Raw genomic sequence first — 19,311 nt, 5'->3', positions numbered from 1 at the left:
TGACTGCCCAAAACTTTCTCCACTCCCCCCGAAAGCCCCCCCCGAACTCCCGACCCCCCCCCCGTCTCTTGACTGCCCCCTCCAGAACCTCCCTGCCCCTTCTCCTGCCCCCTGGCCCCCTTACCCTGCTGCTCAGAACATGGTGTTGGGCTCTGTGCGAGCCGGACACGTGGCTGCGCTCCCCAGCGCAACACACAACCTGGTCGCTGCCCCTGCACAGTGCTGCGGGAGCGGGGCGCTGGGCTGCAGGGGAGGAGGGGCTGCCGGCTCAGAATGCAGGGAGGGAGGGGGGGAGGAGGAGCTCTACAGCTGCTCCGGAGTCCAGCCCGTGACTTTCCTGCAGCCCTCCGAGCCGCTCGCTCTGCTCTGCCTGGGGGGAAATCCCGGACATTTTGAGTGATTTACAAATTCCCCCCCGGACGCTATTTTTAGCACAAAAAGGAGGACATGTCCGGGTAAATCTGGACGAATGGTAACCCTAACTTTATGAAACTTAGAGGAACTGTGAATCTATAGATAAGATCAGTGACAAGCTTTCAACCATACGGATCAATTTTCATTTGCATGGTTATCTACACAGAGAAAAGGCCTAGAAACTTTGGTTTTAAATCAAATCTGAGATTAACCTTGACAGTTTTAGAGTCCCCAAAGCCTGCAGAAAACAGGTCTTCAACTTTTAATGTAAGTGAACATCATATACAGCCTGTGCATAAAAAAACTCTATCCTGTTCGTAGAAACTTTCAGTGATACAAAAATGAGATGAAATTATTTCACCTCAGCTTTCCCCTGATTCTTCCATTTGATCTTTAATTCACTTAAGCAACCAAGAAAAGTTACGGTCACTAGAACTCTTGTGCCATGGAACTCTCATGTCCATGATCCAGGTCATCCAAGCTCAGTAGGCTAGGGAAACACAGAATCAGACTTTGATCCACAGATGTGCAGAGCTATGTTATGAAATAACTGGAGTTGTTGGATGCCTTGATGTCTAAGGGTTTGATCATATTAATCCAATTTAAACTGAGTTTGGCACTTTGTGGTTACTTCTAACACAACAGAATCAGCTCCAGCTTTCATCAAATCACTATGATTAAATTATACATTAATAATACAACTTAAAGCCATTCAAGACATCCATGACTAAATTTTAAATACTTCAATACACTTCAAGTCATTTGTGATGATGAAATTTAAATTTAGAATACTTTCATTTTTATTTACAAAGTCTCATCACAAATGCAGTTTTTGACGGAGAAACTCTTTCAATTCCATTTCACTACTCTGTTGAAAGAGCCACTGTGAGAATGGCATTATAGAAAGTTACATTATTAGTTCGTTCATCCAGCATTAGTCATTATCTATCATATTTATGTTCTAGTTTTTCTGAAACAAAATCACTCCCCCTTTTTAGTGTGCTGGTGCCTACAATATCTGAGGAGCCAAATTCATATATTGTCCTTAAATTAGACTGCGCACAATACCACTAACTTCCGTGGGATTATAGCAGATGTAAACCATAGCAAATTGCAACCCAGTGCTACACACCCTCTTTTTTTACCCAGAGACCAAGAAACATTATTTGATGTGTATTGCAGCATTATTAAAGGGGTTTCCTATGTACCTGTGCTTTACTTTATAGAAGAGAAGAAAGGGAAATTCACAAGTGGAATCCTAGGCCTGACATTCTGAAAACCTATCCTGGTTCTCAACCAGGATGTAGTGCTCCGTTCTCAGTTTTTGGATTGTTGGATTTTGGGTTTTTTTTTAAAGCCACAGGAATTTTAATCTTCATTTGTGATTAAAATTTAAAACGTATGTTAAAGCTATTCATTGTTCTACTGCATGTACCTACCAATTCCTTTATCATTATCACCAAGCCCTACATTAACTCTTAGTATGCTACATAATTTTCAAGTAGGAGACACTTGCAGAAGAAAACAGTGTGATGATGGGACAGCTCCTCAGCTGGAATAAGGGAACTGTGAGCAGGAATAGCAGGGGGGATGGGGAGAGCCGCCGATCAGCTGGGTGATTAGCAGCTGTTAGTAGCAACCAATAATCTTGTCTTGAGAGCTGTGGAAAGGGTCTGAAGCCAAAGGGAGGGAAAGAGAACAGGGCCTGGAACTTGACAAGGGGTAGGTAGGAGGAGCATTCAGAGCCAAGCACTAGTCTCAGGGAAAAGAGAAGCAGAAGGGTTCTAGGCTAGACTGTGAGATTTGGGCCATTTATGGGGAATGGGGAAGAATCTATGCACTTGTTATTGGATGTGCATATTATAGTGAAGGGCACCCTATAAATGAATAGATGGTCACAGAGAAGTCAATTCTTCTTCAGTAGTTCAGTGGACTTGAATGAGGACTCTGCTCCTCAGTGTTCTGAGAGTAAAGTGGGTTAGTCTGGGTTAGAACACTTTGGAGATTTCCATGATGTAAATAATTCAGATAGTCTGTGGGAGTAGCAAGGCTTCTGACACAGTTAAAATCCTCTAAACACTCCTACCTTGACAGTGTCTACCTAATTCAGGAAAAAGAATAAATATTAAATAATAAAACTTTTCAGTTCACTGTGCAGGAAAAAGGTACAGGAAGCTTTTAGCAGTAAGAATAAATAGCCCTCCTCCCCCACAAAAAAAGGCTATTTAGGTTGCATTGAGAGGGTGGGTAGGATAAAGCTAGGCTTGGATGGATTACACTGTCATCAATAAATATCAGTAAATGTCAATTTCACTGCATACACACAAACCCATGACAAAATATTTCCATTGATGATAATTGAAATTTGGAGATAGGCAAAATAAGAAAAATGATGCCTGAGAACTTATTAGAATCAAAATCCAGTGATTTAGACTTTTGTAGTAAGCTTGTTACAAATGGACTAACAAATAAATAATAAAAACAGGTGTGATTTATTGACTGAAGGATATCTATTCTGTATATTTTGACATGCGATGTTGACAATTTGTGCTTTAACATTTATAAAACTAACTTTTCGAATCTGAGTATCCATTGCTATTAAATAATTGTCTGAACTCCCCACACACAGTTTTCCACTACTATAAAAATGTAAATACATAAAAATATCTGTGTTTAAAAATAAATGTTGATACTATCCATTCAACTTATTTTTAAAAAATACAAATTTAATTCTACCAAGCCTTGATAAAGCCTGTACATTTCTGTGATATTATTTCTGTAGTATAATTTATGTTATTGCCCGGCTTTAAGGGTTTTCTTGGAGCAGCAAAAATTGCATTTTTTAAACTTTAATTTTCTATGCATGCCTTCCTGGGAAAGTGCAAAAATGTGATATTTACACTAAATGTTAACAGAATCCCATTTTTAGAAAATGAGGCATAATAAAAAAGCCGATATATACCACGGCTTCATTCTGAATAAAAATCCATTTAAAAATATGGGCCTGGTTGTGGCTGGCATCTGTAGTGGTGGCTTCTCCTGTGTGTGTCAAAACTCTCCACTGAAAAGTTTCACAAGGTCCAGTTCTCAGGTATATGTTCTTTTCTATCTAGTCTTCCTTCCTGATTACTATCAGCTACCTTCTACAATGATGATACTTAATTGTGCATATATTTCCATGCCTATAAGAACTCCTCTATGTTCACAATTTCTGATTCTCTTGATCAAATAAAGTTGTGCCTTTGTCTCAACTTCCTTCATGTGAATCCTCTAGTATGATCTTTTTAAAAAGAATAACACCCTTAAGCACAACTAGTTGGTTTCCTTTCCTCATTCTTTTGCATTTCAAAATTTTTCACATTTTACTTTTTTTTATTGGAACTTTCTATCGGAGACATTTGTCTGGTAGTCACTGTTTGTTTCAAATCCAAGCAGAAAACCAACTTTTCTGAATATTATGTTTGTGTGCCTTTACTGTTTAGAAAGGTTTTATTGTTCTTTTTCCTTGGGCCTATCATTGTGAAAGCGCGAGACCCATAAGAATGACTTTCTGCGACTTCAGTGGGAGTTTAGAGCATTCAGCAACTCATAAAATCTGGTCCAAAATCACCAGATACACCATTGAAAATACCAGTCTACCAGCCCATTGAGCCAAGGAAAGGTAATGCACAAGGCATGGATCCATGTGCAGGAAGAAGACAATAGGGGAATATAATAAAAAATGAAAAGTCAAAATAAAATCTTTTACTACCTTTTTGTTACCATGGTCTTAAGCACTCTGTACGTTCCAGAGATCAAAGATTTATCCCAGCTTACTACTGCCTACAAACCTGCCAAAAGGCACAGATTTATAGTGCAATCACAAAGATTTCATTGATCACACAAAGGAAAAAAAGACCATAATCACACTAAAGATTGTGATAGTGCCACTGGTACTGATTTGTCAGGGAAGTGCAGTCCACACTGAAAGTAGCATCACATAAACCTAAACCTTTGGAAAGGTATGCGTTAGTCTCACTTGATAGATGAAGGGAGACAGTTTTATGTGATGTGATTCAGAAAAACTTTCAAGATTCTAAAGTAAGTATTTCCCAAGTGCTGAATATTTCCTGTTGCCTGAATTCAGTTTCCAAGTCAAAGTCTTTCAAATAAAAAGTGGGGGACAAGGGTAAGGAAGGGAAGGGGCTCTTGCTTAACAAAACTGAAATCTAGGTAATAATCCATGCCGTTTATTTTGTGTTTGTGTGTGTTTGGTTTGTTTGCTTGCTTGTTTGTTTTGGGGTAGGTGGGGGTTAAACTTAATGCATTGCTTATGAAAGGTGCCAGATTGAGAGCCCTAGAAAATAAAGTTCTGTATTACAAACCAGGTACAACACAGGCAAAGTAATGCAAACTTCATCACAGCACCCTGTTGATATTCCTGAACAACGGCCTGTGGGAACCACTAGGATAAAAGAGTGCTTTGGTCTTCATGACACCATGGCCTTTTGCTGAGACTAGTACTAACACATCAGCCAGGCTGCCAATTAGTGCTAATATGGAACTGGTTTTTTTTTAATATGGACATTGTATTGAAACACTCATTACAGAGAGGCCAAAATGACTTTCAGCAGCAAATAACATGCACTGAATTTCAATTAGTGACCTAAAGATGAAAGACTCTTCATCCCATTACTAGTCTCCTGAACCATGAAGTCCCTTATTGTTATTACTATATATTACTTATCTAGAGCCATAGATGTGCATCACATTTTACAATACAGATAAAGAAAGATTCCCTGCCCCAAAGTGGTTGCAGTCTAGTTTAGTAAATCAGTGTAAAATTGAGTGAATTAACTTTAGCTGGTTTTAATACAAATGCACCTATACAAGATTTGACATAGTGTTCGTGGAATGGCAAGAAGGCAAAATTACCCCCAGATAATTGCTATTCTTTTGTAAATTTAGCAGTGATATTTGATAGAGAGAGAGATGTCTGAAGGCTGAAAATTACCATTCCCATTTCAGATTCATTTCCACAGCATGAAACTAGCAGTTTTTAAAAGATTCTAAGGACTTCTTACACCCTCAGTGTAATCTAAATTACTGAATTCTTTAAATGTCCTCCTGTGGGAGGCGGGGCTGCCCAATATCGCCCTCTTTAGGGCCACACATGGTCCTCCCCACCTTAGTTTGTAAGGTTTGGATATCTGCTTGGGGGAGGGCAGTCTGTGCCATAAGATTGGCATCAGTCTCTAAACCAGTGGTCCCCAAACTGTGGGGAGGAATGTTCGGGTGTGGGGAGTGCAGTAGGGCCCAGGCCAGCCCTCACAAGGGGCAGGGAAGGAATGCCATCGAGTTCCGCTCTGCCCCCATCTCTGCTCTGGCTCCGGCCCCAGCCCTCCAGCCTAGGCACCGGCTTTGGCTCCAAGCCCCGACCGCAGCCCAGCCTCAGCCTCAGTCCCCAAATGTGGCCTGGCTTGCAGCTCTGCTCCCGGCCATGACTCCACTCCTGGCCCCAGCCCCAGTCCTTGCTCTGCTCCTGGCTCCCAGCCCCGCTCCCAGAGGAGGCACAGATATATTATGTTACAGGTAAGGGGGGTGTGCAACATAAAAAGTTTGGAGACCACTGCTCTAAACAATCACGTAATAAAATAGCAATTCAGTATTCAGCTGTCTGTGCTTTTAAACCAGGGGTTTTAAAACTGGGGGTTGTGCCCCCTCAGGGGGTCACGAGATTATTACGTGGAGGTCACAAGCTGTCAGCGTCCACCCCTAAACCCCACTTCGCCTCCAGCATTTATAATCGTGTTAAATATAAAAAGTATGTTTTTAGTTTATAAGGGGGGGGGCACACGCAGAAGCTTGCTGTGTGAAAAGGGTCACCCATACAAAAGTTTGAGAGCCACTACTTTAAACAAAGAGGAAAAACCCTTCAAATGCAAGTGCTTAGCACTGAGAAACACCTCCCCTGTCCCAGTCTCACCTGGCCCTGCCCCTAAGCAAAAGCAGGCAAGCCTTCCTAACTGGCCTGCTGGTTCAGTATTTCCTCCTGACCCTTCTAGGCCTTTGGCGGACTTTCTTGATGCTCACCTAGCCTGAGTGGATTTTCCTTAGGCAGGGAATGTCAGTTTGCTGATGCCTCCTCAGCAAGCAGAGAAGATCTGGCAGACCCAGTCACACCTCTTAATGAAGAATCCATGGCTGTTTATATTGCACCTGAGCAAGATGCCTATCAATATCTGCACCAATGCTTGATCCTGCTCCTATTAAAGTCAGTTGCAAAACTGATATGGTCTTCTACAGTGCGAGATCAGGTTATAAGAACTTTGTGACCTGTTCCATTCCTTATTTACATATGTAATCAATTAAAGTTTAACTTATTTATGTAAGGAAGTAATATGTAGATTAGAGATGAGCCAAAACCCAAAGTGCAGATTAAAAATATAAAGGTAGTAGACTTCTGATTTCAAATCTCATATCTGAACCTGCCACTACAGTTTGGTACCAGGTCAGACCCAAAAGTAAAAAGGAACCTATGAGCTGGTTCTGGTGCAGATGTGGCTGAAATCTCTTCGCAAGATGATATTTAAAGATTTCTGACACCTAATCTCAAAGGTTGGGTTTTTTTCTATTTTGTACCATTACCTCACAAAATCAGCAATTGGACATCATCTAGTCAATCCCTGCCCTGATCAGAGTGGAGAACACAAAGCCTGTCCTGATCCTAATATACATATCCACATCCAAGTTCTGCATCCTGAGCCAGACTCTAATTTAGATGTAACAACATAATTCCTGTTTTGAATTTCAATGATTTTTATGAGGGGAACCTCTGTAAACCACAGTATCTCAATCTCAAAAATCTGTTGTTTGGGACAGCAGCAGATGTGCAGCAGGTACTGGTATCCTATTGTTATATTCCCAGAAAATGCTAGATCATATGGCCATTAGAGATACCTACATAACTCACTTTCAATTAATTAACTTCTGCTTCCACCCACAATCTAGACTAGATGTTTAAATCTTAACTCTTTCATCTTATAGATGTAAAAATAATCATGATTCTACACAGCAGCCTCTGTGCATCATGAACCTATAATGAAAAGGAAAGGAGTAGCGTGCTATGGTGGACTGAACCTGAGACTGGGAGCTTGGCCTTTCCTGCTTTGTCACTATGTACCCTAACTTGCTGTGTGACTTTTGGAAAGTCACATAGAGGCAGTTTTGTAAGAGAGCTCTCTCTCAGTTTGAGAAGGCATCCCCCCAAACATGAGCATATTTGAAAATTTAGTCCCTACCCACTCTAAGGGTATGTGTATACTGAATTTGTATCTGGATCCATGTACTTACATGTGAGCTTGCTCTTTTCAAGCTCAACTGTAAGCATACACACAACTTTGGTGTGCACACTTCATTTCCATCCCATATACAGGCAGGTGCATCCATCTTGGCTTTGTGTTGATATGTGTCTGGTACTGTGGTTTCTGGAGCCATATCCCACAGTTCTTACCACCTTGCTAGCTGTAGCTACTCTAAGGCTTAGTTCCTGGTATGCTGCCTCATTTTTGTCATCTGTAAAAGGGCATTTGTTTATGGAACTCACTTTCACCCAATGTCAGCCTGACACTAAAACCATCCCGCTCCAGAGGATGTTACAGCTCTTTCGGCTCATGTTTCCCCAAACAACTACATCATATGATACTCAACACAAATCTCCTGAAAATCAACCACCAACTACTGGTATCTGAAATAAATTAGATTTAAATAAAAGTACTTTTCATTCTGGAGGTTAATTTATTATTATTATTCTTTTGCAGTGTGCTCAGAAACTAACATAGTAGGACATTTGGAAATATGTATATTAATATCTCACAGGGATGTTGTGATTATTGACTGTATGTACAATACACTCAAAATGCAAATGTTACGCATTATTTTTAGGAGGGAGGAATATTTATGTCCCTGATGACTGACAAGTTACAGAAGCATGATTCTAACTGATGATTTGGGCCCCCACCTGTAAAGATTTATATGTACGCATAACTTTGAGCATGAGTACCTCTCTGAACTAAATAGGATTGCTCACATGCTTGAAGTTAAGCATAAGATCCAGTCAGAAATTTGACAGAATATTTTTACATTGGAAGATTTTAATTTCTTGAAAGCTAAATGTTTTGTAGAAAAGTGTTGATTGACAAAATTTCATTTAAAGGAAAAATTGGGAAAAAAGCACTTTGATAAGGTCAAAACAACTCTTCAGAACTTAAAGCTTTGATTTTCCATTTTGAAATTACGTTTAGTTTTAATTTGTTTTAATGTTACATAATATACATTTTTAGTAAGTCAAACTCAGAGAAAAATATTTTGATTTTATCTAAACGAAACATTTCAATCAACCCGAAACAATTTTTTTTTTTTCAGAATTTAATTTCACAGGAAATTTCAAAAAATGTTGGTTTTATTCTGTTTTGGAATTTAAAAATAAATTGAAATCACAGCTTTTCCTGCTAAACAAAAAACCAGTTCCCACCCTGCTCTTTTAAACATGTATATAAATCTTTACAGGATCAGGGCCTTAAAAAAGAGTCAGTCTGTCAGGAACAGCCAAAAGAGTAGGACTTCATTTTGTAGAACTCATATGAGATGCAAGAGCAAATTTACCAATGTTACCTTACACCTTCTTCCATTACTAACAACAACATACCTTCTGGTTCTTGCAGTCAGTACATTTGTCAGTGCTAGGAACCATGCCCTTCCCTGCCCCACTAATATAAAACATACATTCTCAACCTCCTGCTTTACCCATGGACAGATGCTTCATCTCCAGATCAATGGACTGGTGATTCTTTTACCAGCATCAAATGGTGCAGCAATTTAACGGTTCAAAGGGTTTACTTTCTTTAATTCATCACATCACTCAAGTCCTTATGCTGGTATATAAATGTTATACATCTGTTCTAACATAAGAGCGCATAGAGCCAAAATCAGAAGGTTACAAAAAGTGTGTTTTAACAGCAGTTATAATTTCCTGCTTTGTAAAGTATACTCAAATGAGATGAAAAAATGTAAATTATTACACCATGTGTTATGTTTCATTTGCCAGCACCGCTATCGAAATGGTATTATGCATACTAATCAATGGTGAAGTATTATCTTTTAGTCTAATGGATACAGTCTCATCTCAAAGTGCAAGGATTTACACACGTTACTCCAATTAGCATTAATGGGACTTACAAGCATAAATCTCCTGCATATCAAGAGAAGAACTATTTTAAGATGACCAAATGCACTTACCAAATAATCACTTAGTTGGCAAATATTAATACATAGTCACATTTTCATTACAATTATCTAAACTTGTGCTAAACTAACACTGAAGTTGATTTGAGAGTAATATGGTAAGTAGAAAATAACTATTTTATACCAGCTGCACCATATAATGTTGTACTTTTAAATCAAGGGCTTTAAATGAACACAGAGCACCAACACCTATAGATTAAATCATAGGCTGAGATTTTCAAAACTGTGATGGGGTGTCAGCCATACACCTTCCATTAATCTTCTCTGCACTGCTTTGAAAATCTGAGCCATGACTTATTATTAACACTTTTGTTGTGTTTACATAGCTATATAATTCTTGCCTACCAACATCCTTGCCCGACCGGCACACACACCTAATGTAATGTTTAAAACAAAATTAAATGTAAATTTCTTAGAGATACATTTTCAAGGCCGCATAGGGCTTTAGCTGTGACACATTAACTACAATTGGATTCACACAGCTAACTCTATATAATTCTTTGCCAATTTACCCCTTCCAGAATTTATTAGTATTTTTTGATTTGCTTTATTTTCTGAACATTTTCATTTTGCAGTGTTTCATAACCTGGTGGCTACACTAGCATTTACAACATTGCTGGCAGTTTCTATAATAAGGCTATTGACTTATCTTGTATAGAAAAGGTCAACATATGTGATTCCTGATGATGCTAATGAGAGTTACAGCACATACTCAAAGATTAATATATCATTATGATATATTCTCTTGATACATGTACATAACTCCTGCTATGCACACATTAGGAGGATATATACATCTTAGAGCTCCCAGTATGACATCTTCTGAAATGACATATTACAATGCTAGAGTTAATAAGATCACAGTGTAAAGTCAAGTCCTCAAAATTGCTCTCCTTACTCCGGGTTCTTCAAAGAGAGTTTTGCTTGAGCAAATACTGGGGCAGCCTCCAAGACTGTAAGATGACCCAATTCAGGAAAGCTTGTGCTTAAGTGCCTTCCTGAATCAGGGCCTAATAATGCCCTATTTAATTTGAGGTTATTTCCAGAACCCTTGTGCGATGGGGGACACTTGCCCCACATTGGCCATGTCCCCTTGGCCCTGATGGGCATGCTCCAGCTGGGGTATAGAAGGGTGCAGCTCAGCTCATTCAGGGCTGACCACTGAAGAGGGAGGACGCACGCTGCAAGCTCCAGCCCGGGAGCTGCTGAAGCAACAGATGGCGGTAGCGTAGCCAGAGATGCTGAGACCCAGGCAAATGCCCCAGCTCCTGCAGATGCCCAAGGAGTGTCAGAGCTGCAGAGAGTTGCAGAGGCCAAGGAGACTATGGACTTCTGCGACACCAGGACCACTACACAAGAGAAAGGGTAGGAAGTAGCTCAGGAGGTCAAGGCATTGTACCGAGTGGTGTCAGCGTGCTTCAGGAGGATTCCCTGCTGACCCAGTGGCGAACATACTTGACACTGTCAGGGCCCTGAGCTGGGACCTGGAGGACCCGGGTCTCCCTACCCAGTTGCCACACACCCCCACCCCCACCCAAGGTGGCAGCCCACTCCCCTGACTGGCCACCAGACCAAACAACCCTACTGAAGAGGGGCATTATGTTCACTCTGGCCTTGGGCCTTGCAGCCCTGAGAGAGGGCAGTTGGACTGACTCTGGCCATTGGGCCACGCAGCCCTGCTGAACCAGGCAGCCCTATTGACTGACCGCTAGGCCACACAGCCCTGAGAGAGGGCAGCCATATTGACTTTTAACCCCAGGCCAAGCTATCCCAAGACAAGGGATGGTTGTATAGACTCAGCCGCGGGGCCATCATTACCCGCACTTTGTCTCAAGAAGAGACGGGGTGCACTTGCCCTGTGACACCTTGTATTATACATATTTATGCAGATTTACATTTTAAGAAATGTACATTTATATGAAACCATAGAAGACATGAAATGCCTTTGGAGTGTTCACTAGTGTGCATTGTATTGAGAGTCTATTGCACTTAAGACTAAACTATATTCAGTACCAAATCTGTAAGGTTATGTGGGCAGTTTGGCATATACATTTTTGTAGATCAAAATGTAGAAATGAAAATAATATGACATTTTTAAAATATTTTCTACTGAAATCTCACATACACACACCACTCCATGTTTCAAACAATTCTTCTTGAAGATAGTAAGCCATAGTCTCTGGATAAAGTTGAGAAGTGTGAGCAACAAGGGTGATGTCATGGTGGGAGTCTGCTATAGACCACCAGACCAGGGGGATGAGGTAGACGAGGCTTTCTTCCGGCAACTAATAGAAGTTACTAGATCACAGGCCTTGGCTCTCATGGAGGACTTCAATCACCCCGATATCTGCTGGGAGAGCAATACAGCAGTGCACAGACAATCCAGGAAGTTTTTGGAAAGTGCAGGGGACAATTTCCTGATGCAAGTGCTGGAGGAACCAACTAGGGGCAGAGCTCTTCTTGACCTGCTGCTCAAAAACCGGGAAGAATTAGTAGGGGAAGCAAAAGTGGATGGGAACCTGGGAGTCAGTGACCATGAGATGGTCGAGTTCAGGATCCTGACACAAGGAAGAAAGGAGAGCAGCAGAATACGGACCCTGGACTTTAGAAAAGCAGACTTTGACTCCCTCAAGGAACCGATGGGCAGGATCCCCTGAGAAAATAACGTGAAGGGGAAAGGAGTCCAGGAGAGCTGGCTGTATTTTAAAGAATCATTATTGAGGTTGCAGGAACAAACCATCCTGATGTGTAGAAAGAATAGTAAATATGGCAGGCGACCAGCTTGACTTAACAGTGAAATCCTTGCTGATCTTAAACACAAAAAAGAAACTTACAAGAAGTGGAAGATTGACAAATGACCAGGGAGGAGTATAAAAATATTGCTCAGGCATGCAGAAGTGAAATCAGGAAGGCCAAATGAGACTTGGAGTTGCAGCTAGCAAGGGATGTTAAGAGTAACAAGAAGGGTTTCTTCGGGTAGGTTAGCAACAAGAAGGTGGTCAAGGAAAGTGTGGGCCCCTTATTGAATGAGGGAGGCAACCTAGTGACAGAGGATGTGGAAAAAGCTAATGTACTCAATGCCTTTTTTGCCTCTGTCTTCACGAACAAGGTCAGTTCCCTGACTACTGCACTGGGCAGCACAGCATGGGGAGCTGGTGACTAGTCCTTTGTGGAGAAAAAAGTGGTTCAGGACTATTTAGAAAAGCTGGACAAGCTAAAGGAGTTGGTGGATGTGATTGGAGAGCCATTGGCCATTATCTTTGAAAACTCATGGCAATCGGGGGAGGTTCCAGATGACTGGAAAAAGGCTAATCTTTAAAAAACTGAAGGAGGAGGATCTGGGGAACTACAGGTGAGTCAGCCTCACCTAAGTCCCTGGAAAAATCATGGAGCAGGTCCTCAAGGAATCAATTCTGAAGCACTTAGAGGAGAGGAAAGTGATCAGGAACAGTCAGCATGGATTCACCAAGGGTAAGTCATGCCTGACTAACCTAATTGCCTTCTATGCCAAGATAACTGGCTCTGTGGATGAGGGGAAAGCAGTGGACATGTTATTCCTTGACTTTAGCAATGCTTTTGATACAGTCTCCCGCAGTATTCTTGCCAGCAAGTTAAAGAAGTATGGGCTGGATGAATGGACTATAAGGTGAATAGAAAGCTGGCTAGATCATCGGGCTCAATGGGTAGTGATCAATGGCTTCATGTCTAGTTGGCAGCCAGTATCAAGCGGAGTGCCCCAAGGGTCGGTCCTGTGGCTGGTTTTGTTCAATATCTTCATTAATGATCTGGAGGATGGTGTGGATTGCACCCTCAGCAAGTTTGCAGATGACACTAAACTGGGAGGAGTAGTAGATACGCTGGAGGGTAGGGATAGGATACAGAGGGACCTAGACAAATGATAGGATTGGGCCAAAATAAATCTGATGAGGTTCAACAAGGACAAGTGCAGAGTCCTGCACTTAGGATGGAAGAATCCTATACACTGCTACAGACTAGGGACCAAGTGGTTAGGCAGCAGTTCTGCAGAAAAGGACCTGGGGGTTACAGTGGACGAGAAGCTGGATATGAGTCAACAGTGTGCCGTTGTTGCCAAGAAGCCTAATGGCATTTTGGACTGTATAAGTAGGAGCATTGCCTCTATTCGGCATTGGTGAGGCCAGATCTAGAGTACTGTGTCCAGTTTTGGGCCCCACACTACAAGAAGGATGTGGAAAAATTGGAAAAAGTCCAGCGGAGGGCAATAAAAATGATTAGGGGGCTGGAGCACATGACTTATGAGAAGAGGCTGAGGGAACTGGGATTATTTAGTATGCAGAAGAGAAGAATGAGGGGGGATTTGATAGCTGCTTTCAACTACCTGAAAGGGGGTTCCAAAGAGGATGGATCTAGAGACTGTTCTCAGTAGCACCAGGTGACAGAACAAGGAGTAATGGTCTCAAGTTGCAGTGGGGGAGATTTAGGTTGGATATTAGGAAAATCTTTTTTACTAGGAGGGTGGTGAAGTACTGGAATGGGTTACCTAGGGAGGTGGCGGAATTTCCTTCCTTAGAGGTTTTTAAGCTCAAGCTTGACAAAGCCCTGGCTGGGATGATTTAGTTGGGGATTGGTCCTGCTTTGAGCAGGGGGTCCCTTCTAACCCTGATATTCTGTGATTCTATTATAGTATTTTACCATTAGAGAAAGGATGGCATATAGACCCTTCACCACCACCACAGTCATTCAATGACTGTGGTTCTCTTCCCAACAGCATTTTTCTATATACAAGCATAATGAGCAAAAGTAAGAGGGTCAAATAGATATGAAGGGGGAAAGTTGTGAGGGAACCAGTAAAACTGTGCTGAGAAGCCAGCACACATCACAAATGTGGCCAGCACTTTTAGAGGCAGTTAGAATGGAATCCTAAAAGAGATTGTGGGCCTGATCCTCCACTATCTTACACCAGTTTTACACTGGCGTGACTCCATTTACTTTAATGAAATCCCCCTGGTATCAAATTTGTGTAACAGAGTGGAAAATCAGGCTCTAGTCCAAAGGTCTAATTTTGAGCAACTAACTAAAATCAAATATGAGACCCTCCATGGCCAAGGATTGTGAGAGTGTGATGGACATTCCACTTAGGGATAACGATAATATCATTTGTATAGAAAGACTTCCAATTCCAAACATCAGTACATCTACACAATAATAGAAATGTCCTGTGTTGCAAGGTTTCTCAACTTTTTTCTTTCTGAGGCAACCCCAACATGCAATAAAAACTCCATGGCCCACAACTACTGTTTTTCTGCATATAAGAGCCAGGGCCAGCATTAGGGGATAGCAAGCAGAAGTTGCCCAGGGCCCCATGCCACAATGGGCCCTGTGAAGCTAAGTTGCTCAGGCTTTGACTTCAGCCCCGGGGGGCCGGGCTAGGGTCACTAGGCTTCAGCCCCATGTGGTGGGGCTTCGGCTTAGACCCAAATAAGTCTAATGCTAGCCCTGTTTGACGGACCCCCTGAAACCTGCTTGTGGGCCCCCAGGGAGTCCTGGACCCCTGGTTGAGAACCACTGCTGTGTTGGGCAATATTTCTGAAATATGAGTTTTATTGGCAATCACCAAGGAGATCTGAGTGGCACAATCCACATCACAAACAAACAAAGAGAATTGCAAGTTAAGTATTTTCATGAAGATTTTTGACTGACTTTTCAGGTGGTGTCTATACAGTTCTTAATCAAATAAAGGCTTGAATTGTTCACATAATCCCTTTCTATTGATCTCTTTTTGTTTCCTTTGGTGTGGTCTGACAAGACTGTTACTGAGAGGGTGAACTGTTTCTTGTGTGGAAATTCACTACTTTATTTTTTAAAGCATTGCCATCTTTCTATTTTTCTAAAGTTTTCTCAACTGGTAGAAATCATTTGTTTTTGGATTGCTACAAATTAGCAAAATAAGTACTTTGGCTTCTGTAGCACTTAATCTAAACATAGTCCACAGTCAGTAATATGTCTTTCACCTCTCCATAAATGGATTCAAGGTAAAATAAATCTCTCTTAATGATAGTAATGTCTGGGGATGCAGTTTTGTTGGGCATGCTTTATACTCATGACCTCTGTGATGTTAGAAACAGATCTAAAATCCCCTGTGGTGACAATTCCTACAAACATAAATTCAACACCACCACCACTGAGATCATTGTGAGTACCTTGGCTCGAGTTTATGTCTACTAGATTAAATCTTAGGTCTAACACATATTTATACTGCAGTTTTTATTTTTTTGTTTTTAATGAAAATAAATTACACTAAAAGCATTTGGCTAGACATGGATTGATCAGTCACTAAAACCTATGGATGTTAGTAGACTGTATCTAATGTATGCATTTTTATAAAACAGGCAAGTACAGTAGAAAAATCTACATATTAAAAGTCTACAGTTTGAAAGTTGTTAGATCATTTGATGGGTGTGTTATAAAACATGATACCTTTTCTGAAAGATTTTATCTGCAGTACTCTACATATTATGATGGCTATTCATACTTTACTTCTTCAGTTTTTATAGCCTCCAAGTAATCTTACAGAATAGTAAATACTGTTACTATAACCTTCATAACTGTGTTAGTGTTATATTTTTAAAGATGAAGCACCCGATTCTCCTCTCACATACATCAGCGTAAATCAAAAATAACTCCATCGTAGTCAATAGGTTACAGCAGTGTAAAACAAGTGCAGGGGATCAAGACCACAGCTTTATAAACAAAGATTTGTTAATATTAAAAGTACAGATTATGAATACATTAAATCCTTTCCTCTTTTGTCAGTCTATTTTATTCAGGTTTTAACACTGCACCCTCCCCATGGTATTTAAGAATATCTGAATAGGAGACAGTACTAATGAACCAATTTGCACCAGCTGAGGATTTGACTAATACTTTGAAAATGAATGATGTTCTTAAAGAGAAGTATTGAATATGTTGTGTTTAACAGTACATTAATATTTCTCATGAAACAGAAGCCTTTTCTAGAGGTTTAGCAGGAAGCAAGGAAGACTGCCAAATGATCATATTCTGTAATCACCGGATAGTTTTACTTTACACATACACTTGCACATCCACAGACTGAAGAACCCACGCTCATCAAAAGAAAGCTCATGTGGCAAAAAAGATTACTCTGAATCAGTAGAAAAGAAAAGAAAATCTTTTTAAATTCTCAGGGGATTAGAGACTGACTGTTAAAGGAAGAGCATTATTTTATCACTCAGCTAATGAGCCATACAAGGAATTGTTATTGCTCAGTATAGTTCTGTTCTGACAACACTTCTTTGAAACAAATATGCCAACTTTAATACACAAAGAAAACAAGATACCTTTTCAATTGTATCAATTATATATCCAGGTGTATGTAATTGAAATAAAACACTTTGGAGCAAATACCCAGAAGGATGTGCAGATTTTGCCTTTTTAAACAGAAAGAGATTTTTGCACATTCCACAATGGATCTGACACAAAAGAAGATTGGTGGCTCCTGACCTCAAGGAAGTGACTAGAAAATAAATAGCAGAGTCGAATGACAGGTCCCAACAAACATGTCCTAAAAGTGTCATTCTTGTGCTAGGCTATCATATACAACTTAGTCTCTCAGTCGCTTTGACCTCATATCGCACACACACATTGGCATCATCGGACCCCAATGCCGCCTGAACACCCTGATCTTATACTGATCATGAAGTGATTTTAACACAAGGCTGTCAACCTGAGACAATGTGCATGGGTGTGATTTCCAAAGAAATCTGAGTGAGAATTTTAAAATCTAGTTCAAACAGATTGGTTGGGGAGGTTGGGAAACGGGGTGTTGAGGAAGAGAGAGACTCGAAATGAATTGAGAATCCCTTCAAACACATGAGACTTGGCAGGCATAGAAAAGCTGTGGCAACCCCCTAGAGACCCGAAAGAGAAACTAGGCAACGTTAAACAGAGCCTGGTCCTGGGATGGGAGCAAATCCCTCCAAAACGAACAGATTTCGAACCAAACGAATTTGTTTTAACAGAAAAATACAAAACTTAACCCCAGGGCGCAAGAGTTAGCTGTGCTCCCCGGGTGAGAGCGGGTGATCAGGTAGGGATGGGTCACTCACTGAGAGGTGCCCGGTTAGTCAGCACTCACCAGAGCCGTGCAGAGGAGAGCGCAATGAGCCCCTGCACTGCAACAGCCTAGAGCAGCTGGCAGTGCCAGATGGGTGAGACCTGCATGCAGGGAGCCCGAGAGAGGAACGGCTTGGTCATCCCGCCAGCTGCAGCGTGCACGGGACCATCAGCCCCAGCGGAGGAGCTGGCAGTGCCCTGGGAGTGCTGGGGAGGGGAATCCCGCCAGCTGCAGCGTGCACGGGACCGTCAGCCCCACGCTGGCAGTGCCCCAGGGTGAGGAGCGCGGGTCAGTCACTCACCAGCTGCAGCGCGCAGAGGAAGATCAGCGTGCAGCGCCCGGTGCAGCAGCCCATGGTGCCCGATCCCTGCTTCTCTCTCTCTCCTTCCTTCCGCTAAGGCAGCACAGGAGGCGACGCGGCGCTCACCGCATCCGGACAGACCCGCTGCCCGGCTCCTTCCCCGCGGGAGTCGCGTCGCTTCCTCGGGATTCTTCCCTCCTTTGTGGCGGGCAGGAGCCGGCAGAGCTCAGCGCCAGCCGGGCAAGCGGAGCATCCGGCGGCGGGCGGGCTTTGGCCAGCCCCAAGCTGCTGCGGCTCTCGGTGGTCGCGTGTGCGGAGGGGAGCGGTGTGGCTGGGGGCGGGCAGAGGGAGTTTGCGCTGGGGGAAGCGGGCGGGGGGGGGTTGTTTGGGGGCTGGGATAATGGTGGGGGGAGAATGCTCGGGGGGGAGGCGGGCGGGGAGAGGAGGGCTGAGGGGGCGGCTCTGGGGTGGGGGGCTGTAGTGAGATGGCGGGACGCCGTGGGCTGTGTGACTGTCTGGAGAGAGGGCGTGGGGGGTGAATGGCTGAGGGAGCGTGGGCGGGAGGCTGCTGCTGAGCAGGCTCCGGGGTGCCGCTTTCCGGGCGCTAGTGCTTGGTGCGAGAGTCTCCCAGGGAAAGTTCAAGGGACTCGGGTGGCTCGACGAGGGGGGCTGGTTGGAGAGAAGTGTGTGTGTGGGGGGGGGAGACGATGACGCTTTGCTGCTGGGTGGGGCTTGCACTCGACCACACCCACACCCCTTCCCCAGTTTTCACAGCTGGGGCCGGGGAGAGAAAGGATAGGCTGCGGGGAGCCTGGCTCCATTGTTCACTGGTCCGTACTAGCACTGGGAGACCCCGGGGGCAGTGGGGAAGGGCGCCAATGCTGCCCGAAAGCACGTGTGCTGGGAGTGCATTGGTGTGTCTGTGGAGGGCAAAGGGAGACGCGTGGGCAGAATGCGTGGGTACCAGAAGGGGCTAGCAGGACTTGATCAGGCTGCCGTGGGCTGGCACTCAGGCACCGATCACACGGTTCGGCGGGTGCCTCTGTCTGCTTCGGATTTTAAAGAGCACAATCATCTCGCAGCTGTTTCTATGCCTCGGAAAAGAAGGAGCGTGCAAGCATCTCAGCAGCCCGGGTTAGTAAAACCCTGCTCTGAAATGCATCCCACCGCCATTCTCACTAAGGAAGGGAAGTTTAACTTG

The 19,311-nt window shown here is 42.8% G+C and overlaps 1 protein-coding gene across 6 annotated transcripts in view; it reads right to left on the bottom strand.

Moving 5' to 3' along the window:
- NKAIN3 (sodium/potassium transporting ATPase interacting 3) overlaps positions 1-18,795 on the bottom strand; it is a 512,275-nt gene extending 493,480 nt beyond the window's left edge. For 2 of the 6 annotated variants that reach the window (XM_065585640.1, XM_005288103.4), the window contains exon 1: positions 18,111-18,791. In XM_065585640.1, the coding sequence (XP_065441712.1) occupies positions 18,111-18,164 (54 nt within the window). In that variant the 5' untranslated portion in view covers positions 18,165-18,791. Of the gene's footprint in view, positions 1-18,110 lie in introns of all 6 variants that reach the window. The other 4 variants (XM_042845586.2, XM_065585639.1, XM_024109582.3 and 1 more) reach the window with 4 other exon arrangements.
- Positions 18,796-19,311: the final 516 nt, after the last annotated feature.

This window comes from Chrysemys picta, chromosome 2 (genome assembly GCF_011386835.1).
Source record: "Chrysemys picta bellii isolate R12L10 chromosome 2, ASM1138683v2, whole genome shotgun sequence".
NCBI lineage: Eukaryota > Metazoa > Chordata > Testudines > Emydidae > Chrysemys > Chrysemys picta.
This window is presented reverse-complemented; position numbering and strand designations above follow the sequence as displayed.